The 25,239-nt window shown below is 38.0% G+C and overlaps 1 protein-coding gene across 2 annotated transcripts in view; it reads left to right on the top strand.

Annotated features, from left to right (window-relative positions):
- Positions 1 to 25,239, top strand: part of WWP1 (WW domain containing E3 ubiquitin protein ligase 1) — a 123,067-nt gene that overhangs the window by 49,344 nt on the left and 48,484 nt on the right. The window contains exons 6-9 of one of the 2 annotated variants that reach the window (XM_023222838.2): positions 5,019 to 5,156; positions 5,252 to 5,315; positions 8,649 to 8,833; positions 19,033 to 19,369. In XM_023222838.2, the coding sequence (XP_023078606.1) occupies positions 5,019 to 5,156; positions 5,252 to 5,315; positions 8,649 to 8,833; positions 19,033 to 19,369 (724 nt within the window). Of the gene's footprint in view, positions 1 to 5,018; positions 5,157 to 5,248; positions 5,316 to 8,648; positions 8,834 to 19,032; positions 19,370 to 25,239 lie in introns of both variants that reach the window. The other variant, XM_023222837.3, reaches the window with a different exon arrangement.

Here is a 25,239-nt window from a genome sequence, read left to right on the forward strand (position 1 = left end):
CTAGCTACTTAACTTTGTGAGTAGCTGGAACTGCAAGCAAGTGCCACCATGCCTGACTAATTTTTGTATTTTTAGTAGAGGCAGGGTTTCTCTGGGTTGGCTAGGCTGATCTCGAACTCCTGGCCTCAAGTGATCCACTCCCCTCAGCCTCCCAAAGTGCTAGGATTACAGATTTATTATAAATAAATAAGTATATAAATTCTGAAATTTTTGGTTACATGGTAGGAAGTGGGAGCTTAACTTAGTGAGTTGTTGAACGTTGACTCCTAGCATGATATAATGAAAAGACTTAGGAATTAGAAAACTTTGCTATTATTGGGACTGTCACTTACAAGCTATGTAACCTTATGTATTCATTTTGTTCCTAAAAATTTGGTTTTTCTCATACTTACGAGTACATTGGCCAGCCTCTAAAATGGCCAAGCTTTCATACCTTCTGGTGTTCCAACACCCTTCTGTAGTCCCCTCCCACACTGCGTCAGAGATGATCTGTGTGATCACTAGATTATGGCAGAAGTGATGGTGTACGACCTCTGAGACTTAGTTGTATAGGCATTTCAGCTTTTGCCTTGTTCTCTTGGAGTACTCACCATGGGAAATAAATCAGCAACCATTGGGAAGACTCTCACAAAGCCCTGTGGAGGGGCACTGAGGTCTCCTCCCAGCAGCCAGCACCCCCATCTGCCAGATGTATGTGTGCCCCTCTTGAGTTCTCGGCAATAATGAGTGATTATTGTTACTTTTAGCCAGTAAGTTTTAAGAAAATTTGTTACTCAGCAATAGATAATACATTATTTGAGCAGTTTTTAAAAACTGCTTCAGAATGTGGCTCTGAGCTACATAGAAATCTGTGAAACACATTTTCAACAAATCCATGATTTACAGAACAAATTACCTACTTATATACTTACCTCCTCAGAGACTCAAGTTGTTCTGTCTCAAATTGCTAGGAGGTACGAAAAAAATCAGCTTCTGCCTTACAAGAGTAAGTTCTCCTAGGACAGGACTACCTTAATCACTTAGTTTAAATGTTTCTTAAGCACCTACCTTCTCTCAGCTGCGGAGGATACATCATTGAATTAGTTGGACAAGATCTCTCTGCTCTGCTAGAGATTTCAGTTCGTTTGGGAAGGTCGACTGAAAAACAGAAACATTCTTCTAGTGGTAAGTGCAGTGAAGGAAATGAGCAAAGCAGTGGTAAGGAGGTCTCCTTTAGGCTGGTCAGGGTTTGTCCTGCTTTTTCCCCAGCTACAGTGCCTGGCACACTGTAGGCACTCAAATATTGAATGGATAAATATGTCTGAGTTGGTTTGTTTATACTATGACAGAATAATATCTTTTTCCCTCTGACACACACATATACATTCACATGTAGATGGGAATTATTTATGTGATTGTCCTTCCAGTTTTATGATCCAAAATGTTATAACTCAATCTTCCATGTTCAGAATTGTGAAATAATATATACTGTAAACACCCTCCCACTGGAGAATACCTAGGTACTGGATTGAACAAATCTTTGCGGCATTGATGATTTTGCAAAAAGGTAGAGAACTGTTCTTCTTTTAAAAGAAAAAAAAAAAAAAAGCCAGGAGATGAGGGGATTGGGGTAAAGAAAATCTCATGAACCAGAATTAGAATAGTCTGCCATACCAATAGCAGATTTAATGATGCTGAGCTTTTGGCTAATAGCCAGAGATAAGGGAGCTGAACTTGAACTCCTCTAGTCTACACTTTTGGGTGTACAATGAAACCACTGCAAAATTAGGGCATATCATCAAACCACTGGTAAAAATTAGCTTAAAATTAGTTTAAGCTAACGTCAGAGAATAAACATAAGGGAACAAGCCACCATAAGCAGAGGTTTTCCATAAAGAGACAGATTGTAAACATCTGAGCATGTAGGCCATATATGGTTTCTGTTACACCATTTAACTTGTCATTGTAACGTGAAAGCAGCCGTAGAAAATATGTAAATGAATGAGTGTGACTGTGTTCAAATAAAACTTTATTTATGAAAAATAGATAATGGGCCAGATTTTTGAGGAGATATTTTAAGAGAGAATGGCTGCAAGTTTTTGAACACTAATGAAAAACATTAGTCCACAGATTCATACTGTCCCAAACAAGAGGGCAAAGAGAAAGTCATGCCTAGTGACCAGGTCAGTAGGTGACCAGGTCAGGGTCAAACCCTGACCACCCTAAAGGAGACCTCCTTACCACTGCTTTGCTCATTTCCTTCAATGCACTTACCACTAAAAGAAAGTTTTTGTTTTTTGGTCTACCTCCCTATATCATAGTGAAATGCATAATACCAAAGACAAATAAATTTAAAAAGCAGCTGTAGAGAAAAACAGGGTATTTGCAAAGATTTATGAATTAGAATTGCAGAATTAGTAATAGGAGAAGACAGTGGAAAAATATCTTCAAAGAGTTGAGAGGAGATCATTACCAATATAAAATTATATGCCCAACAAGTCTGTCTTTTGAGGATGAGAATGCAGACATTTACAGATAAATAAAAATGAAAGAACTTAACCAAGAAACACACTAAAGAGATTTTAAAAGGCTGTTCTTTAGGAATCTGGTCAAACAGCTGTATATTTTAAGGAGAAACCAAATCACCAAATTCCAGACACTTGAAATCATGGGAGATGACAAGAATGAAATTGAATGTCAGTCAATATAGTATTCTTCAGATATTGGTAATTAGAGAAAGCTGAAATTCATGCTTTTGTAGTTTTCTTTTTTTTTTTTTTGAGAAGGAGTCTTGCTCTGTCGCCCAGGCTAGAGTGCAGTGGCGCGATCTGTGCTCACTGCAGCCTCTGCCTCCCAGATTCAAGCAATTCTGCCTCAGCCTCCCAAGTAGCTGGGACTACAGGTGCCTGCCACCATGCCCGGCTAATTTTTTTGTATTTTTAGTAGAGACAGAGTTTCACCATGTTGGCCAGGATGGTCTTGATCTCCTGACTTTGTGATAGGCCCACCTAGGCCTCCCAAAGTTCTGGGATTACAGGCGTGAGCCACTGTGCCTGGCTGCTTTTATAGTTTTTTTTGTGTGTGTACTTTCGTATTTCCTTTAGTTTTTCTAGTTGTTTAATTAGTTTTTTTTTTTGTTTGTTTGTTTTTTTTTTTTTTCTTGGATGTAAAGTAGAATTGAGGTTTGTGATGCTACAAATGGTTGGGGTATTCTATAAGGTCTTCTTTTATTACATGGTTTAAACTTTTTTTTTTTTGCAAACAATTTCTTTTTCTTTCCTTCTTTCTTTTTTGAGACAGAGCCTCACTTTGTTACTCCCACTAGAGTGCAATAGTGCATTCATCATTTGCTGCAGCCTTGAACTCCTGGGCTTACAGGATCCTCTCATCTCAGCCTCCTGAGTAGCTGGCAATACAGGCATATGCCACTGCACCTGGCTAATTTTTAATTTAAAAAATAAAATAGAGACAGGGTCTTGCTGTGTTGGTCAGGTTGGTCTTGAACTCCTGGGCTCAAGTGATCTGCCTACCTCACCTCCCAAAATGCTAGGATTAGGGCATGAGCCGCCATGCCTGGCCTTAACTTTTAAATTTTTTATAGAGACTAGATCTCACTGTGTTGCTGGTGTCAAACTCCTAACTCAAGGGATCCTCCTGTGTCGGCCTCCTAAAGTGCTGGGTTTACAAGTGTGAGCCACCAGGCCTAGCCACAAAGAATTTCTGTCCAGTGATTAGTAGTTCTAGATTTTTGTCTTGTCTTTTCTGTACATAGATAACTGTGAACATATTTATTCTGGGCATTTAGTAAATGGAGAACCTCCCCTCCCCACCCAAATTTGTTAAATATAGGAAAGATCAAATATAGGAAAGATCAAAGTTAAGGACTTCATCTAAAACGTGAAATGTTCCATGATTGCAAAAACTGCAGAAAGCCACTGAAGATCAGATTGAAGTATTTGGCCTCAGTTTGAATAATAAAGTGATCACTGATAACTTTCTCTTTTAGTTTTTATTTTTAAATTATAAATTGACAAATTGTAGTTGTATATATTTATGGGATACGGACTGATGTTATGATCAATTAATACAATGTGGAATAATTAAACCAAGTGTATTAACATATCTGTCACCTCAAATACTTATGTTTTTTTTTGTGATGAGAACATTTGGAATTTACTGTTAGCAATTTTAAATGTACAACACATTATTTACTGTGTACATCACACTGTGCAGTATCTCAAAGAAACAAAAATTCCTTCTAACTGAAGCTGTATCCTTTTACCTTCATCTCTCCTTTTCTCTAAGCCCCCTCTAATAACTATTACTATATAGTCTAATATATAGAAGTCTAATATATCGCTTAATACATAGTCTAAATATATAGTCTAACAGAAATTGAAGCAAAATGACCTTGAATTTAAGTAAGAACTAGTTCTAATAATGAGAAGGAAGTATTTATCCTAATATAAAAACGATGATAAATGATTGTCACAATACGTAGCATTTATCAAGCACGTAAACTGTGCCTCAGAAGTGGTGCTAGGGCTGTCTGTATGGTTTTGCATTTGGTCCTCAACACTGTCCCTTTAGTTTGAAATCCATCATCTCCATTTTGTAATTAAGAAACCAAGGCTTAAAGACGTTTGAATAAGTTACTGAATACACGGCCAGTAAGTAGCAGAACTGGAATTTGAAACCAAACTTACCTGACTCTTGCGCAGAAATTTTGCCTCAGCCACAAGAGTCCTCTGTGGTACCTTAAGCTGAAAAGCAAGTTTAGATAATTGATACACTTATTATTTAGATGTATTTATATGTTCTCCAACATTTATAATATGCACAGAAGCAATTAAAGGTGATACTGAAAGCATGGGATTGAGGGGGAAAGAGGAATTACTTAACTAAGTGTCAGAGGCATGCAAAGAATTCCTTCCAAATATCAAGTACTGAATTAGAGTGATTCTTGAAATGTAATTTTGATTTCTGAAGCATTTTTATATATGGCAAAAGCTTTTAAATTAGAATATTCTTCTTTCTAGTGGAAAGAGTGAAAGAACAATTAAAACTTTCCTTGGAAAACAAGAATGGCATAGCACAAACTGGTGAATTGACAGTTGTGCTTGATGGATTGGTGATTGAGCAAGAAAATATAACAAACTGCAGCTCATCTCCAACCAGTAAGCTAACTTTATATGTTTGTAAAATTTAAAGGAAAAAGAATGAGCAAGAAGTATATAAAAACCTAGTTTCTTTCTTTCTTGTTGTTCAGTAGAAATACAGCAAAATGGTGATGCCTTACATGAAAATGGAGAGCCTTCAGCAAGGACAACTGCCAGGTAGAATATTTTATTTGAATATGGGTGGCGACATGATGTGGAACATATTTCCTGAATAAGAATTTTTATATTTTACCTTTGTTTAGAATTTGCCACAGAATTTAGAAGCTTATGTCTAAACAGGTCATTTGGTTAATTCTTGTGAAAGTAGCTTTTTAAAAAATTACAGCTTTATTGAGATATCATACATATATCATGAAATTCACTTTTTTAAAGTATATGTTTTAGTAGTTTTTAATATATTAACGTAGTTGTGTTGCCTTCTCTACTGTGTGATTTCAGAACATTCTACCCTAAAGAGAAACCATGTATGCATGAGTACTCACTCTCCATTTTTCCCTGTACCCATAAATCTACTTTTTCTGTGTCTGTGAATTATCTATTCTGTCCATTTTATATAAATGGATTCATACAGTATGTGACCTTTTGTGACTGGCTTCTTTTTCTTAGCATGTTTCAAAGTTCATTTATGTTGTAGCATGTACAGTGCTTGATTTCGTTTTATTGAAAATGGCTTTTTAAAATGTGTATTTAGACATGTTTTGTAAGTACAGTCAGTTACTGTGGATAAATAGGTATCATACCGCTCTCTGGATTGGCATTATGCTATAAATCATGAGAAGGTAAATGCTCCACAGATTGTGGCCTTTCAGACATCATTGTGGCCTTGCCTCAGATATATCATTCTACCATTTCAGAAACTCCCTGGCATTCACAGTTCATGACAATTAATAGAGACTTTTTTTGTTTGAAGTAATTTAAATTGGAATAAAAGTAAATAATAGATCAAATAAAGTGGAATTAGCACCTGAAAATATAAAAATATACTGTTGTAAAACGGACTCATTACCTTTGAAAAAGCATACTGGTATATGACAAAGTGTGACCTTTATTAATCTATAGTTATTAATATCGTTTTTTCTAACTTGCCGTTTAGTGATTCTCATTAGACCACTTGAACAGATAAGTATGCCTTCTGAATGTATATTTGGCTTAAGTAAATATATTTAATGTCCATGTAATTAAAAAAAATTTAGATGGGTAGAGGAGCTTGAATTACTACCAAATATTGTCGATTGCATAGTAAGACTCTTTGAATTAAAGATTAGTTTTATAGTACCAGGAGAAATTCAGATGGGTTATTTTACCTAGACTTCTGAATCACTGATTCTTTCTAGTTGCCTGGGGAGGGATGTACAAATCACACTCATTTCAGTCTTTACCTGCCCAAACTTCCTGAACACATCTTGTTCCAAATGTATAGGTGACAAGGGAAAGGAGGGTGGGATTCATTAATCATTTGTTCATTCAACAGATACTTACTGAATGCCTGTTTGATGCCAGACATTAGTTCAAGTACTAAGAATACCAGCCATGTTCCCATGAAATTTACATTCTGGTGAGATAAAGGTAGATAGTAGGCTGGGCACGGTGACTCGTGCCTATAATCCCAGTACTTTGGGAGGCTGAGGTGTGCAGATCATGAGGTCAGGAGTTCCAGACCAGCCTGGCCAACATGGTGAAACCCCGTCTCTACTAAAAATACAAAAAAATTAGCCAGGCGTGGTGGTGCGCACCTGTAATCCCAGCTACTTGGGAGTCTGAGGCAGGAGAATTGCTTGAACCCGGGAGGCAGAGGTTGCAGTGAGCTGAGATCACGCCATTGCACTCTGGCTCTGGGCGACAGAGGAAGACTTCGTCTCGGGGGAAAAAAAAAAACTATATATATATATATATATATACACACACACACACACCCACACACACACATATATGTGTGTATATATATAGTAAACAACAGAAGACATAAATACACTAATTAGACATAGCGATAAGCACTATGAAGTCATTTAAACGGGACAAGGTGACAGGAATGGAAGGGAGCCTATTTTTAAGAGATGCCAAGGAATCGTCTCTGAGGAAGTGTGATTTGAGCTAAGATTGATAAGCCAAGAATCAACCATCTGTGCAGAGTTCTGAGGGAAGAACTTTAACCTTTTCTGATAATTTCATAGTTATTATGTTTTACCACCTGGCATATCATAATTTGTAATAAACATTTGAAGACTGTTCAGTGTGTTTTTGATATTCAATAAAATCGATATCTGCTGCAAAGTGAGCAAGGATGAGCTCAGAGAGAAATAGGTTAGAGAGAAGATGGGATAAAGGTGTGGTTGATTTTCAAAAGATTTGTTGGCTAACCAGGAGAGTGACATGATGATCTGGTTTATATTTTTAAAACAATGCTCAGGCTGCTCTCTGGAGAGTAGATATGGGATGACCTGTGTATTTGGAAAAGCACTCCTGGCCACTTACAATTTCCAACTCCTTTAAAATTTTTTTGTTTTGTTTTGTTTTAAACACTGTGTCTCACCAAATCGCTCAGCTCCTTCCACTGCCAATAAGACTTAAAATGTTTGATTTTGTTGTTAGAGTTACTTACTTGCTAATGTATATACTATACATTTTTATAGTTCTGGGGTATAATATTTAGCTTTTTTGATCATCCTGTAGTCATGATTTTAGTGCCTAGTATATGCTAATTTGTAATCAATATTTGAAGACTGTTTTTCACTTATTTTTCAAGATTTAATAAAGTTACAATAGTTTCACCCCAGGTACAATGGCTCACACCTATAATCCCAGCACTTTGGAGGTCAAGATGGGAGGATCGCTTGAGGCCAGGAATTCGAGACCAGCCTGGGCAACAAAGGGAGATCCAGTCTCTACAAAAATTTAAAGAATTAGCTGGGCACTGTGATGCATGCCTGTGCTCTTAGCTGATCAAGAGGCTGAGGCAGGAGGATTGCTTGAGCCTAAGAGGTTGAGGCTGCAGTGAGCCACTGCACTCCAGCCTTGGTGACAAAGTGAGACCCTGTCTCTAAAAAAAAAAAAAAGAAAATTTACAGTAGTTTGTACTTGATTTTTATGATTCATATAATTTCATGAACTTTTTGAAACTACTTTTAGAGCTTTTAAAATAGATTAATATTAGTCTTAAATATTTAAAATGTACAACTTGAGTATTATTGTGAGAGACCTTATTTATTTTGACTTAGTATGTTTGTATACCTCAGTATTTTTTTATCTGCAGAATGGATATACTTAGAACTGAAAAGTAATTAAAACTTTAATATAAAACATGTCATATCTTTGTTCGTTATGTCCCATTTTACTTGAAATATAATTGTTTGGAAATAGAATCTAAAAAATTTTTAAAAAAGAAATAACAAAAAAACTTAAGAGAACTCAATAAATAATTCTTATGAAAATTCTCATGAAATGTTCTTGACTTGTACTTAAATGATTGAAATAAATCATTTTTTTTTCAAGGTTGGCTGTTGAAGGCACGAATGGAATAGATAATCATGTACCTACAAGCACTCTAGTCCAAAACTCATGCTGCTCATATGTAGTTAATGGAGACAACACACCTTCATCTCCATCTCAGGTTGCTGCCAGACCCAAAAATACACCAGCTCCAAAACCACTCACATCTGAGCCTGCCGATGACACTGGTAAGCAAGGCCATTTTTGACACCTTGTTTAAAGGAAAAGTAAATAAAGTTTATGTATCCATCGATGCCTACACTTCCCTTTTTGTGCAGTCCAGTCTTTTTTTGTGTGTGTGTGAGATGGAATCTCGCTCTGTTGCCCAGGCTGGAGTGCAGTGGTGCAATCTCGGCTCACTGCAACCTCTGCCTCCTGGGTTCAAGCAATTCTCCTGCCTCAGCCTCCTGAGCAGTTGGGACTACAGGCACCCACCACCACGCCAAACTATAAGTTGTTGTATTTTAGTAGAGACAGAGTTTCACCTCTTTGGCAACTGGCTGGTCTTGAACTCCTGACCTCAAGTGATCTGCCTGCCTCAGCCTCCCTAAAGTGTTGGGATGACAGGCATGAGCCACTGCACGCAGCCTGTGCAGTCTTTCTTAATATTCTAGTCTATGATAGGAATTTAAAAATTACAATGCCTGAAATTTTTCCTAATAATTTGAAACTTTCTGGATTGTTTAGGAAGATATTTCAAAAATATTTTAGAGGTCAGAACTTTTACTAAGCAAGTGCATATATGAGAGCTAGATTCTTAAGCTTTACGCCACAAAAAGTACTGTGTAATTCATGATATAAAATATACTTCTGAAAGAACTTTAGTTAATTCATTGATTTCTTAGTAAAAGTGAGTAATGAATGGTTCTTTTATCCCATCTTTCAGTATATAAATGTATTATTCTTGGCATCTAACTTGGTGGAAAAATGTACTGGGAGTTGAATAGCTCTCAGAAAGTTTATTTTCCAAAAGTAAGCTTTACTGTATTATAGAAGGAATGCCTAAGGAAGATGTCCTCTATAATCCTTAGTGGACTCAGTTATAAGATTCATAAATGTTTTGTTTGGTCATTGTATATTAACTCTTTCAGGTGAGTCTCCTGAAACTTAAACATCTTAGGATGTTTTTAAGATTATTAGCACACACGTTGGGAATTAAGTTGAAATCCTGGCCTTTTTATTCAAGAGCCTGTATTCTTCCCTGTGTTTGTCCATTTATGGGAAAGTATTCAGAAGTAGAAATATGTAAAGAAGCAATTCAGTATTTACATTAAAATAGATGGACCTTTTTGATAATGAGTCTTCTTTTTTTTTTTTTTTTTGAGACAGAGTCTCACTCTGTTGCCTAGGCTGGAGAGCGGTGGCAGGATTTCAGCTCACTGCAACTTCTGCCTCCTGGGTTCAAGAGATTCTTGTGCCTCAGCCTCATGAGTAGCTGGGATTACAGGTGTGCGCCACCATATCCCCCTAATTTTTGTATTTTTAGTAGAGACGGGGTTTCATCATATTGACCAGGCTGGTCTCAAAATCCTGACTTCGAGTGATCCACCTGCCTCAGCCTCCCAAAGTGCTGGGATGACAGGCGTGAGCCACCGTACCCGGCCAGTAATAAGTCTTAATTATGTATTTTTACCCAAGGTTGGTATTTGGGGCATGTTTACCAGGAGTTGTCTGAGAGTTTTCGTAAACATTGAGAACTGACACATGAATGATATTTTTAAAATTTCATTTCTTTAAAAATGCTCCCCTTAAAAAAAATAATAAAAAAAAGAAGTAGACTAAATGATGGTTTCCCAAGTACTCACAGTAGGTAGAGTTTTTTAGTCTTAATTTAAGGTGGCTAGAAAACAAAGAGAATAGATACAACTATTATGAAATTAATGAGCAAAGTTCATGTATTTTCTGATTTTCACCTACTTTCTAGTAAGAACATTTGTCTGTGAGAGTTCTGTTAGCAAAGCAGAAAAGGAAATACCATCTTGGATATTCAGATTATTTCTAAATTAAGAACAGATCAGTTAAAATTGCTACTATTTCTAATACAGGTGGAGTATCTCTAATCTAAAAAATCTCAAATCTGAAATACTCCAAAATCTGAAAGTGTTTGAGCATTGACTTGATGCTGAAATTTCAGAAATGCTCACTGGAGCATTTCAGATTTTGGATTTTTGGATTAGGGATGCTAAACTGGCAAGTAAAATGCACATATTCCAAAATTTAAACAAATATCTGAAATCTGAAACATTTCTGGTTCCAAGCATTTTAGATAAGGGATATTCAGCTTGAATATGGATTTGGAGGTTTTGCTCTTATTCCTAAAATATTCAGCTGATTGAATACATCGGTGAAAATATCCATTGACCACTAATTAGTTTTATGTTTTGGCATGTGGATATATTCAGATGTTGATGTAAAAAGGAGAAGAAATTGAGGCTTTCCTCATCGTAGAATCTTAATTTGTATCTCTACAGCTTGTCTGATACTGTATAGATTCTTTCCATTGGTAATAAGTTCAGTTCTCACATTTCTTTCTTATTTATCCTTGCCTAAAATTTTAAGGTAAAAATAAAACAAATGTGAGGAACTAGAAATGAAGGTCTTACCGTAATTCTCATGACATTTCATAGTAACTGTAAGGAAATCTATGACAATCTGAAAAATAGTGATAATAGCTCCTATTTGTGCCCTGCATGTTCTAAATAGTATATATGCATTAACAGATTTATCTCTCTCACAATAACTCTTTGAAATAGGTGGTAGTATTTTTCCTTTTCTCTGATGAAGGAACTGAGGCACTGAGAGGGCACAGCTAAGAAATAGAAGAACTGTAATTGACATTCCACTATCTGGCTATTGATTCTGTGCACTTTGCTTTCTTCCTATTCATTCTGATGTGTGTGATTTTTATAGGATCTCAAAGCTATACTGTTCATCTTTTATGTTGCTAGGCTTCAAATAGTATTCCCCTAGCCTTTTCACCACCTCTGATTATTGCTAGTGACATCTGACAAAACAATCCAACTGTCATCATTCTATTGGCCAGTTTACAGAGGCTTCCGGAACCTGTTCTGTTGGTAGCAGCCATTTAACTGATGTCTTTTTGGATGACTGTTCATCACTTAATAGGAGGATGAATTCAGGTATCTTTTCAAGGAGTGGGTAATCCCTGTCCTTTTAAGGTGTTGGTGTAAGATGGCATTACTTTTTCTAATCAAGGATTTCAAAAATTAGCTTTTATTTTTGGAGATGGGACGGAGGTGTGTATATTCTATGGATAACATGTTAAATGTTTTTACTCCCTTAATCTGCAATTCCACAAGCTTGAAATCTCTGAAACCAAAAGGTTTGTTTGTTTGTTTGTTTGTTTGTTTGTTGTGGTAAACTCATTTGATGGCAAAATGGCTAGAAGTGATGGAAGGCTATTTATGGTTTTTACTTATCGTGCTTACTATGCATATCTCTGCATTTTGCTGCAGAAATATTAATGTATTTAATCATGATGTGTGACCCCTAAACCCCCTCCAAGTATAGTGTAATATACAATATATATGCCATTACCTTTGTTTGTTTTTTTGAGACAGGGTCTTGCCCTGACTTCCAGGCTAGAGTGCAGTAACACCATCATGGCTCATTGTAGCTCCGACCTCCTGGGCTCAAGCGATCCTCCTGCCTCAGCCCCCTGAATAGTTGGGACTACAGGCATGTGCCACCATGCCTGGCTAATATTAAGATTTTTTGTAGAGATGAGGTCTTGCCATATTGCCCAGGCTGGTCTCAATCTCCTGGCCCCAAGCAATCATACCACCTCAGCTTCCCGAATTGTTGGGATTACAGGGGTGAGCTACCATGTTGTCCACTGCTACCTTTCTAAATTTCAAAAAGTTTTGAATTCTGGAACATACCTGGCACTCAAGGTTTCAGATTAGGGATCATGGGCCAATACTAAGGGGTTTAAGACAAATGATATATTTTTGTCAAAGACAGTATTATACATGAAGGCTTCCCCCTCCCCCAACTCCTGTTCTTTTGAAGCTTGAGTAAGGGGATCCATTTGACAGTTTAGTTGCTATGAAGATTGGCAGGTATTCCAGGTTAAAATGGGAGGCAGTCATAATGTAGTAATCCTAGCACTTTGGGAGGCTGAGGCAAGTGGATCACGAGGTCAGGAGATCGAGGCCATCCTGGCTAACACGGTGAAACCCCATCTCTACTAAAAATACAAAAAATTAGCCGGGCGTGGTGGCGGGGACCTGTAGTCCCAGCTACTCAGGAGACTAAGGCAGGAGAATGGCGTGAACCCAGGAGACGGAGCTTTCAGTGAGCCGAGATCGCACCACTGCACTCAAACCTGGGCGACAGAGCAAGACTCTGTCTCAAAAAAAAGATTAGATTTAGCCTCTGACTGGAGGTAACATGGTGTCTCAGCTCAACCACTTACCATGTTAACTCTGTAACCTTGGACAAATTTAGCATCCTAAAAATTTATGAAAAGAGGATAATATGGGACTACCTTATAGAACAGTTTTGGAGGTTAAATGAGATAATCTAAAACATAATAGTCCTTGGAGAGTGGTATTTAAGGAAAATATATTCTTTTCCACTTTGTTCCTCTGGTCATAACTTCTAGTGTAAAATAACTTTCTCTAATATGTAGTTATTATTTTATTAATCAAGTAGATCAGAGCTCAGCGTGGTAAGTTTCGTGGAGAACTAAATGATATCACAAGTTTATTGTATTTTTTTTAGCTCTATAAATATACAGAAAGTTGCAAAGAAATGTATAGGAAGGTCCCATGCACCCTTCACCAGCCTCCTCCAGTGTTAACATCTTGTACAACTATTTAGTATCAAAATCAGGAAATTTACATGAATATAACCCATAGAGCTTGTTCACATTTCACCATTTCTACCTGCGTGTGTCTGTGTGTTTCTGTACAGTTTTGTCACGCATATGGCTTCATGTACCACCAGTTCAATCCAGATACAGTACTATACCATCACCAGAAGACTCCTTCATCATGTACCCTCTTTAAAGCCACATCCACTCTCAAGTGTGAACTGAATATTAAAGAAACTTGCTGTGTATATGCAAACAGTTATTTTTCATATCGTAGTTTTAAAATGGAGAAAAAATGGTATTTACTCTAGTATTTCTACTTTTTTCTTTATATTCAAATGTACTTTTAGAGTGAGGACAATTGCATCGTGCTTTGAAATGGATATACCATAAAGTTCATGCACAACTTAACCTCTCAAAGACTAAACATAAAGTTAGGAAGATATGTCTTATAACCCAGAAGTCATAATGGCTGAAAGTAAGGCTTGGGATACGTTCATTAAGAAACCAAGTCAGCGGGTGTGGTCTTATGTCTTGTGGAGATGAGATGGTTTGCCTAAGCTTCTGCTATCATACCTGTTACATAAGATTTTAATTTTTTGCCCCATGTTTCTGCATGAGCAGGGAGCCTACCATCCTGTCCTTCCTCTTTCCTTTTCCTTTCCTTCTTTTTTCGGTTTTATCTGTTCAGTCTTTCTTATATCCATTTGTCAACAGATGTTTATTTTGCAGCTACCATAGGCTGCACACTGCCAGGTGGCTGGGCACATAGGTATCAGAGTTTCTCAATTTCAGCACTATTGACATATTGGCCCAGGTAATTCTTTGTTGTAGGGGGCTGTCTTGTGCATTATATTAATAGAATGTTTAGCAGTATTCCTGACCTGTGTCCACTAGGTGCCAGTAATGTCTTACCTTCTCCTAGTTGTGATGACCAAATGCATTTACAGACATTACTAAATGTCTTTGGAGGTGGGGAAAGCAGAATCTTCCTAGTCAAGAACCATTGATATATATGAACAGTAATCTCTCCAATTAAATGTTATTGTGGTATCTTAATGCAGTTCTGAGCAGTATTGAAGAACAAACATTTGTTGAATTATTGAATAGAAATAATTTGTTTCGTGGCCGGGCGCGGTGGCTCAAGCCTGTAATCCCAGCACTTTGGGAGGCCGAGACAGGCGGATCACGAGGTCAGGAGATCGAGACCATCCTGGCTAACATGGTGAAACCCCGTCTCTACTAAAAAAATACAAAAAAAAACTAGCCGGGCGAGGTGACAGGCGCCTGTAGTCCCAGCTACTCGGGAGGCTGAGGCAGGAGAATGGCGTAAACCCGGGAGGCGGAGCTTGCAGTGAGCTGAGATCCGGCCACTGCACTCCAGCCCGGGCGACAGAGCGAGACTCCATCTCAAAAAAAAAAAAAAAAAAAAAAAAGAAATAATTTGTTTCTAAGCTAGCTTTTTTAAATTAATAGACTTTATATTTTAGAACAGTTTTAGATTTACAGAAAAATTGGGCAGATTGTAGAGTGTTCCCATATGTCCTCTCACCCCACTCAGAGTTTTTCTCTTATTAACATTTTGCATTACTGTGATATGTTTGTTACAATTAATGAACTGTTATTAATACATTGTTATTAACTAAAGTCCATAGTTTGTATTACCTTACATTAAGGTTCCTTCTTTGTGTTGTACTGGTTCTGTGGGTTTGAGAAATTCATATTGTCATGTTTCATTTATTCATCCCTCAAACCCTTTGCAACCACTGTTTTTAAATACTGTCTCTGTAGTTTTGTCCTTTCCAGGATGTTACATAACTGGAGTCCTACAGTGTATGTAGCCTTTTCACATTGGCTTCTTTCACTTAGCAATGTGCATCTGAGGTTTCTCCATGTTTTTTGTGGCTTGACTTCTTATTTCTTTTTATCACTAAATATTCACTTATTAAGGCTCCTTGGTTACTTCAGTTTTTGGCAATTGTGAAAAACATTGCTATATACATTTGTGTGCAGGCTCTTACGTGAATATAAGTTTTCAATTCATTTGTACTGACGAGTGAGAGTGGTGGGTTGTGTTTTTAAAGTATGTTTACTTTTGTAATGTAAGGCCAAACTGTCTTTCAAAGTGTCTGTACTCCTGCATTCCCACTGCAATGAATGAGACTTCCTAGCGCTTTGCATCTGACCAACATTTGCATTTCAAGGAGAGTTTATTGTGTATTATTATTTTAACAATACTGAATGTTCCCATTGAGAGATATTTTATGTCTGTATGCATTCTGTCTTTTCAGTAATGTTTTTAAAAATGTTTTCTTCACGCTGGGTGTGCGGTGGCTCACGCCTGTAATCCCAGCATTTTGGGAGGCCCAGGCTGGGGAATCACTTGAGGTCAGAAGTTCAAGACCAGCTTGGCCAACATGATGAAACCCTGTCTCTACTAAAAATGCAACAAAAGTTAGCCGGGTGTGGTAGCACACGCCTATAATTCCAGCTACTTGGGAGGCCGAGGCAGGAGAATCACTTGAACCCGGGGTGTTGAGGTTACAGTGAGCTGAGATCGCACTACTGCACTCCAGTCTGGGTGACAGAGCAAGACTCTGTCTCAAAAAGGAAAAAAAAAAAATTTTTTTTTTTTAGTGTAATCTTGATGTTGATCTTGTGTCTGTTCATTTTGCTGAAATGTTTTAGCTCCAATTAATTGGCTCTAATGGGTTTTTAAAAAAAATTTTCTTGTGTGTTCTAAATAATCTGTCATTTTCATTACAAATGAGTTTTACTGTCTTCTTTCCAATGTTGTTATGACTTTTCTTAATGGATTTTCAAATATAATCAATATTGAATTGGCATGGTAATTGTGATCTTCCTTGTTTTGTTGCTGATTTTAATTTACTCTTTTTCTTTTTCTTTTTTTTTTTTTTTTTTTTTTCAGACAGTCTTGCTCTTTTGCCCAGGCTAGAGTACAGTGGCATGATCCTGGCTCACTGCAACCTCCACCTCCTGGATTCCAGCGATTTTCCTGCCTCAGCCTCCTAAGTAGCTGTGATCACAGGCACATACCACCACACCCAGCTAATTTTCCTATTTTTTGGTAGAGATGGGGTTTCACCATGTTGGTCGGGCTGGTCTCGAACTCCTGACCTTGTGATCCACCCGCCTCGGCCTCCCAAAGTGCTGGGATTACAGGCATGAGCCACTGCGCCCAGCCCTGATTTTAATTTATTCTTGATCTTAATAGAAGTTCTTACAATAGGCTGTAATCCCAGCACTTTGGGAGGCCATGTAATCCCAGGCATGTAAAAACATGCCTGTAATCCCAGCACTTTGGGAGGCCAAGTCGGGTGGCTCATTTGAGGTCAGGAGTTCGAGACTGGCCTGGCCAACAAGGTGAAACCCCATCTCTACCAAAAAATAGGAAAATTAACTGAACTTGGTGGCAGGTGCCTGTAATCCCAGCTACTAGGGGGGTTGAGGAAGGAGAATCGTTTGAACATGGGAGGCGGAGGTTGCAGTGAGCTGTGATTGTGCCGCTGCATGCCAGCCTAGGCCACAGAGCGAGACACCATCTCAAAAAAAAAAAAAGAAGTTCTTAAAATGTTTTATAATTATTGTATATTAATGACTATAGGTTTGTGATAGATAATCTATATTACTTGTGAATTTTTCCTGATTCTTCTTGTCAAGTATTTTACCAAGATTTTCTTGAATGCTTATAATCATATGATGTTTATCCTTTAATCTGCTAACATAGTAGATTTTCTAATGTAGTTTCCTAATATCAAATCATCCTTGAATTTATACATGATGTTAGTCTATAGTCTTCTTGTTCTGTTGTTGTTCAGTTTCAGCTTTGAAAGGTTACATTACCTTCCCAGAATGAGTTAGGACACTCCTTTTCACTTTTTCTCCCCTAATGTGTTATAACACCTTAAATAACATAGGAATGATCTATCTGATAAAGGCTTCATAGAATTTTCTCAGAAACCTTGCTGAGCCTGGGGCCTTTAGGAACGATGGTATTAGAACTTTCATCACCTTTTCCATTGCTACTCTGATTTGTCTTTTTTTTTCTTTCCCTTGAGTTAGTTTAGCTAATTTCAAACTCATTGATAGGAAATTGTACATGGTATTTCTAATGTTATTTATATTAAACATGTTTTCTTTATAAAACTTGGAAAGGTATATTTCATGGTTTCTCCAGCTTTCCTGATTAAAAAAATCATATGCATTTGTTGAAAATGCAGATCCCCGGGTTCCTCCCTAGCGATTTCCCCTAGAGATTCAGTAAGTCTAGTATGAGGACTTAGATATTATATTTTCAGTAAGTTCTTGAGTCATATCAACTGCATTAGGAAATTCTGATCTTTTTTTGGGGATCTTTTCACCAAAATTCATTTTCTTCTACTTACTTTTTTCTTTTTTTCTGTGCCTGGAATGAATTCTAAGCTCTTTTATTACTTTCCTTTCTTACATCTTTGGTACTTCTTTGACCATGTCCAGTAGCATTTAATCTGAGTGGGTTTTTTTGTCATTAATTCTCCTAAAATTTGTGATTATGTCTCCCCCTGCCATTTCCATTAGAACTTTGATATGTGGTTTTCCAGAAGGTTTTATTCTGTAATCTATTCACCCTTACAGTTTTAATTTGACTCATTTTTTTTTTTTTTTTTTTTTTTTTTTTTTTTGAGACAGAGTCTCGCTCTGTCGCCCAGGCTGGAGTGCAGTGGCCAGATCTCAGCTCACTGCAAGCTCCGCCTCCCGGGTTCCCGCCATTCTCCTGCCTCAGCCTCCCGAGTAGCTGGGACTACAGACGCCCGCCACCTCGCCCGGCTAGTTTTTTGTATTTTTAGTAGAGTCGGGGTTTCACCGCGTTAGCCAGGATGGTCTCGATCTCCTGACCTTGTGATCCGCCCGTCTCAGCCTCCCAAAGTGCTGGGATTACAGGCTTGAGCCACCGCGCCCGGCTTGACTCATTTTTATAGTGACACATAGTCGAAGTAGATCAATCACACTTAAAATGAAAATTAGGAAAACTGTGTCACTGGATTGCAGTACTGGGTTTTTTCTTGAAAAAGTGTAGAACAGGTTCTTGTAACCCCTGTAGTACTATTTTAAGAATTGATGCCATCATATAGTTCCTACTATTGGCAAAACAGTTTGTTTGACATTAGCTACCATTTACACAAGAGAAGAGCAATTGAAAGGGATCATTTTTCAAAGTTTAGATGGCCCATACAGACTTCTCAGAATTGATGATTTGGAGGGAAAACATTGGTTATCTTAATGTTGGTGCCTCTCTCCTTAAGGTTGTTATTATTATACATGCTTAAATTTTTATCATTTACATATTTATCCCTGAAATTTTGAGCAACAAAAAAAATCTCCATTTTATTTTATATTACATATTTTGAAAAGATTACTTTGTCTGCTGTTTGGAGAATGGATTGTAGTTGCTTAGTCTGGATTAGGCTCTGAATAGTGTAGTCAATTGATTAGGTAATTGATTGCTTTATCATTACTTGATAGATTGTTTTATTAATTTTCCCTTCTCAGTTAATGGAGAATCATCCTCATTTGCACCAACTGATAATGCTTCTGTCACGGGTACTCCAGTAGTGTCTGAAGAAAATGCCTTGTCTCCAAATTGCACTAGTACTACTGTTGAAGATCCTCCAGTTCAAGAAATACTGACTTCTTCAGAAAACAATGAATGTATTCCTTCTACCAGTGCAGAATTGGGATCTGAAGCTAGAGGTATATTAGAGCCTGACACCTCTAATTCTAGAAGTAGTTCTGCTTTTGAAGCAGCCAAATCAAGACAGCCAGATGGGTGTATGGATCCTGTACGGCAGCAGTCTGGGAATGCCAACACAGAAACCTTGCCATCAGGGTATGTTAAATTTTTTAATGTCTGACTTGCATTTAAGTAGCAACTCTGTGTTAATATATGACTATTGAATGTGTGTATAAAATGTTTTCATTGTTCAGAACTTCAAAATCTAAGTTGGGATCTGAATCATACTATTTATTTACTTGCTGCAAAGAAGGACTTTTTGAAACTAAGAACAATTGCTCATCTGGTTGAAATATATGTAGTATGAAGGGAAAACAAAAATCCTGATGTTAATCAGCAAAACCCTCTTGATTTGATTCTTGGTTTATTTTTACTTTTCATAAGAATGACCATGATACTCCATATAGTATCTTCAGTTCTCTAGTATCCTTGGTAGTCTGTTTCCAGACCTCATGCTGGAGAGCAAATAGCTCTTCTTTTCCTCAGCTAATAAATTGAGTGCTGGGGAGTCACATACCTTGCTGATTGACTATTAAAAACACAATTTTTCATTGCTGGTTAGTAATTCTTAAGCTCTTTTAAGTTTCTCATTATAATTAATTAGCTCCCCATGATTTTCTTTAAAGAGTATTCTATGTGTTTATTCCATTTGGTCAGCTCCTCTGTATTCATGTAACAATTTCTTTGTCCTTTGGCACTGATAATACTAATGTTAATTAATGATTAATTGTCTCTGCCTTCAAGAAGCTTATGTAGTGATTCACAGTTGTAAACATGTAACAGTATATACAATACAGTCAGAAAGTGCTGCAATAAAAATATGGACACAGTGCTTTCCAACACAGCTTACAGTGATCAGTATGTCAACTCTTGTAGCTGTTGCAACTGCACTTCTAGATGTCTCTACACTATTGTCTTCATTTTCTTACCTCAGTCACTGTTAATGTACCTTGGTTTTTTTTAGAATTGTTTTTTCTCGGTGCCCTTTACTGGCTCATCTGATGTTGTCCACTGCATAATTATGATTTCAACCTTTGGTCTCCCTTTGTGTGCTTACCCCAGTAGATCTAGCACTCTCCATTATTATTGTTTTGGAATGGAGTTTCACTCTTGTTGCCCAGGCTAGAGTGCAATGGCACAATCTTGACTCACTGCAACTTCTGCCTCCCAGATTCAAGTGATTCTCCTGCCTCAGCCTCGCGAGGGGCTGGGATTAGAGGCGTCTGCCACCATGCCCAGCTAATTTTTGTATTTTTAGTAGAGACGGGGTTTCTCCATGTTGGTCAGGCTGGTTTCGAACTCCTGATTTCGTGATCCACCCTCCTCACCTCCCTAAGTGTTGGGATTATAGGTGTGAGCCACCACACCTGGCTGGCGCTCCATCATTTTAACTGTTAAATCTATTCGTTCAGGCCAGACTTTTCTCTGAGCTTATTTTCAACCGCTTTTCCCTCTTCTGTTTCCTGCAAATGTTTCAGCTTTCCTTTCCCTCTCAAAAATCTCTTGTCCTGTGTCCCCTGTCTTTGGTAAATGAGTCATTTATCCTAGTCTCTCATGTAACAGTCACTGTGGCAAAGACATATAAAAAGCTATTCTTAGCCAGGCGCGGCGGCTTACGCCTGTAATCCCAGCACTTTGGGAGGCCGAGGTGGGTGGATCACGAGGTCAGGAGATCGAGAGCATCCTGGCTAACACGGTGAAACCTCATCTCTACTAAAAATACAAATAATTAACCGGACATGGTGGCGGACGCCTGTAGTCCCAGCTACTCGAGAGGCTGAGGCAGGAGAATCGCTTGAACCCGGGAGGCGGAGCTTGCAGTGAGCCCAGATCACGCCACTGCACTCCACCCTGGATGACAGAGCGAGACTCCGTCTTAAAAAAAAAAGAAACAAAAAAACCATTCTTGCTGCCAGGAACCTCATCATCTAAGTGCTGGGGGTGGGGAAGAGAAGTAAACAATCAGCCAGTATACAGTATAATTAAAGCTAATGCCAGAGGTAAGTTTACGATGCCATGACAAGAACACATGCAGAGAAGGAATGGGAGGAGTCACCTGTGCTGTTGAAGTCGAAGAATACTTTCTGAAAGCTATGACACTTCAGTGGATTCTGAAAGAAGAGGAGGAGTTAGCACAGTGGTGAAAAGTTTCATTTTTAGTAGAGCCGACTGCACATTCAAATCCCTAGTACCCATGAAATGAGTATGCTGAACCCAGGAATTATTATTTTGTTATAGTTCAGCATTTGAGGCAGCAAGATATATAATGCTGAAGAGAAAACAGCCCTATGAAGAATTTCGTGTGATTGCGAAGGGTTTTGAACTGTTTTCTGAAAACTACTAATAAGCATTAAAGAATGTAAAGCAGGGGAGTGACATAATCCTCTTTGCTTTTATTAAGATCATTTTTGCAGTGGTATAGACAGCTGAGGAGTTAAGGAGTTGGGATAGCAGCCAGGCTGTTTTATAAATGGGGGAAGCTGGCATTCCAGTTCAAGTACATACAGTAAGTACATACACCTAATTCTGTCGGGACCAGATAAATGCTTCAGCAGGCTTGTTGCCACCATTTATGATCTTTGTATTAGAATTTTGCAGTAATCTAGGTTAGTGTTTTTCAATTTGTAGAGTGCAACCCATTAATAGGTTATGACCAGCATTTGAACACATAATGAAGCACAGAAATATAGGTGAGAATAGGAAATACTGGAAAATGTTAAATGTAGTAAGAATAAGCATTGTTTCCTGAAAGTTTCTCTCTCTCTCTCTCTCTGTGTGTGTGTGTGTGTGTGTGTGTGTGTGTGTGTGTGTGTAAAATCAGTAAATAGCAATCTGGTATACACAGAGATGTTTATATAAAACACACTTCTTACTGTGTAAACTGTGATCAAAAAAAGTTTAAAAGCCACTAATCCAGGGGAGAAATGAAGAGATCCTGAAGTGAGGTAAATGCTAATATTTTCGGTTGACATAAGGTGGGTCTTGGTAATAAGTTGTGGGGAGATAGAATAGAAAAGAGTGGAACCAAGGTGGATTCTTCTGGCATACACAGCACTAGGCTGTGTAACCCTTTGAGTTAGCAGTTTTCAACTCCACATCATCTTCCCTCTTTGCTTAAAAATCTTACCTTAGTTCCTGTGTTTTCTTTTGTTTGGTAACTTACTGAGTCATTTAGCTAACAACAGGATAGGATTATGGGTGCCTAAATCCTGTTGATTCTAATGCACAGCCAGGTTGAGAACTGCTACTTCAAGTTGTTTTGTTAAACAACCCTTTGCTCTCCACAGTTTTTTAAATTCACTTTCTATAGAGATATGTAGATGAAATTTAAAAAATTCTGTGTATCAAAACCTAATTTCGCATCAGTGAAAATTTGGACAGTGTATTGAGTTACTTTTCAGAGAGATTAAAAATACATTCTCAATCTGCACCCCTCCGCCCCACCTCTAAATAGTGGTTAGGCAACTGGGTCGTGGCATATTGAAATAATGAGAGCTGTATTCAACCTGCTGTGAGTTGAGAGTGAATGAGAGGGGAGGAAGTGTGATAGAGGACACTTTGGAAGAGTGTGAGCTAATGTAGAAAACTCTTTCTCTCTGAAGACAAAGGGAAGGAGGAATGTTTGATAGAAGTGAGCAAGAGGACATACAGAACTGAGGAGTAGATGGTTTTGTAAAATGGAAGAGACTGACAGTTGATCTGCTGATGGAGTAGGTCGGTGGAGGCAGAGATTGGCCAATACTAGACAGAAAGAGGATTAACTCTGGGATTGTGGTTATGACAAGGCAGCAGTCTTACTGCCAACCCCTGTTGCCTAAGTTTGAAGCCAGCAGTTGCCCAATCAGTCACCAAATTTTATTATTTTTATTGTAATATATTTTACAAAATTCTTCCACTTTTTTTTTTTTTGAAGCAAAGTCTTTGTTCAGTACTAGGCTTTGAAAATTTGTATATAATGTTTCACTGAGACAGAGAAACCATACCTAAATATTAGGCAGAAGAGGGTTATGGTTGAAGGTGAAGTGTGGCAGTTATAAATTAGAGTTCTATTGAGAATTCTCAGTAATCAGTAATTTGGTGATTCGCACCTATTTGTGGGGTGTTCATGAATTTTCATTATGGGATTATCTGGTGTCTGGCCAGATCCTGTCCACCACTTTTATAGGGCCCACAGGTACAGCTCTAGAAGGCTGTCACTATGAATCATGGAGACAAAGCCAGAGTAGCCCCCTTTACCCCATACCACTTCCCCCTAAAAGTACCTTCCTCCCTTATTGCTGCCCAAGGCATGCTCTGGTCACCACCAGATTTTGGGGACTCACTCTTGGCAGCTACCAGGTCCCAAGCAGTGGACACATACCCTGGGAGTGACAGCTCAGCATGGTGACTCACTTTGGGCCAGCTGCCAGGGGAGGAGAGAAGGGCACACACAGGTATTCAAGAGTCCCTGGGGCAGACGGTGAAATTGGCCAGGCTGCTCCCTTGTGGACCAGGAACTCTGTGTTCTGAGAATGTTGTCAGCAGAGGGAACTGGGTATGCAACATGCCCACAGCTCGGGATGCCCCAGCATAGGCAGAGAGGGTGGAGCCGGGCAGGAGTCTCTTTTTATGTAAGTACCTATATAATTGTCTTGATTATATCTTTGGTTCACAAAGCCTAAAATATTTACCATCTGGCTCTTTGTAGAAATTTGCCTACTTATCTAGTGCATTATAGATCTATTAAAGTGCATTCTGTGGGTCTAGAAAATTAGAAATAAGATAACCTAAAGCAGTTCTGAATATAATGTTCTGTGTAGCAAGAAATTTAGTTTGAGAAAGACAAATTCTATTTAGAACAAAAACACTGAAATCTGGAAGTGATCTAACAAGATCAGCGACTAGCATTGTGCTTGGAACGTAAGTGCTTACTGAATATTTGTTAAATGGTAAATTAGAAATACTTGAAGTTAGCTCAGGATAAAACAGAAAAGGGCTTCGTAGCCCATTATATGGATGGAGGGCTTGGTTGTGTTTATTTTTTCCCTCAGTATTAAAACTGTTTCTGATTACAAAATTAAGACATGACAAATACAATATGTAAGTCATATAGAAATATTAATACTTCTTAAAGTCACCAGTGAGAGTGGTGTCTGTATATATTATTCCAGCAGGAAATATTTGAGAGCCTTGTTCTAGGCATGTGCAGCAGAGCAAGAGAGCCCAAGGCTCTGTTGTGTAGCACCTGTTGTGTAGAGCTTGTATTTCAGTGGGAAGACAAACAGTGGCCTTCTGTAAAAAAACTCAGAGTAATGTCCGGTAGTGACAAGTTCTATGAGACAAGATAAAAGTGGATGAAGAGGCTAGAGAGCAGCTATATACATTATTATTTTGCATAAAATATTTTCATAAATAGGATCATACTGTGTATAGTTTTTCAGTTGGTTTAAAAAAACAACTTAGTCATATTTCCAAATCAGTACAAATAAATTCACACATTGATCAAATATTTAATTGACAAATATTTATTAAGCTCTTTGTCTGTGGCAGCCTCTGTGCTAGGTGCTGTTAGTATACTGATTAGCAAAACATAAAGGCCCAAACTCTGTGGAGCATATGGTCTAATATATAGGTCTCCCTTAATTCTTTTGAATGGTTTGTAGTGCTTCCTTGTGTATTATTTATTGCTGTATAATAAATTACCCCAAAACTTATCTCACATAGTTTCTGAGCGTCAGGAATAAGGAAGTGCATTCGCTGGGTGCTTCTACGTGGGGTTCATACGAGGTTGCCATCAAGCTGTTGGTGGAGGCTGCAGTCATTTGGAGGATGGTTAAGTGCACCTCAGTTAGCAAACCCAGGAGAGCTGGATTCTGGCCTGTCAGTGGGAAAAGCTCATAATACGCATTGGCAGCATCGGATACCTTTGGAAGTGGTAGTGAAGATGACACTGTAAATGGCAAGACTGAATGTTTGAGAAACCCTAA

This window comes from Piliocolobus tephrosceles, chromosome 7 (genome assembly GCF_002776525.5).
Source record: "Piliocolobus tephrosceles isolate RC106 chromosome 7, ASM277652v3, whole genome shotgun sequence".
NCBI lineage: Eukaryota > Metazoa > Chordata > Mammalia > Primates > Cercopithecidae > Piliocolobus > Piliocolobus tephrosceles.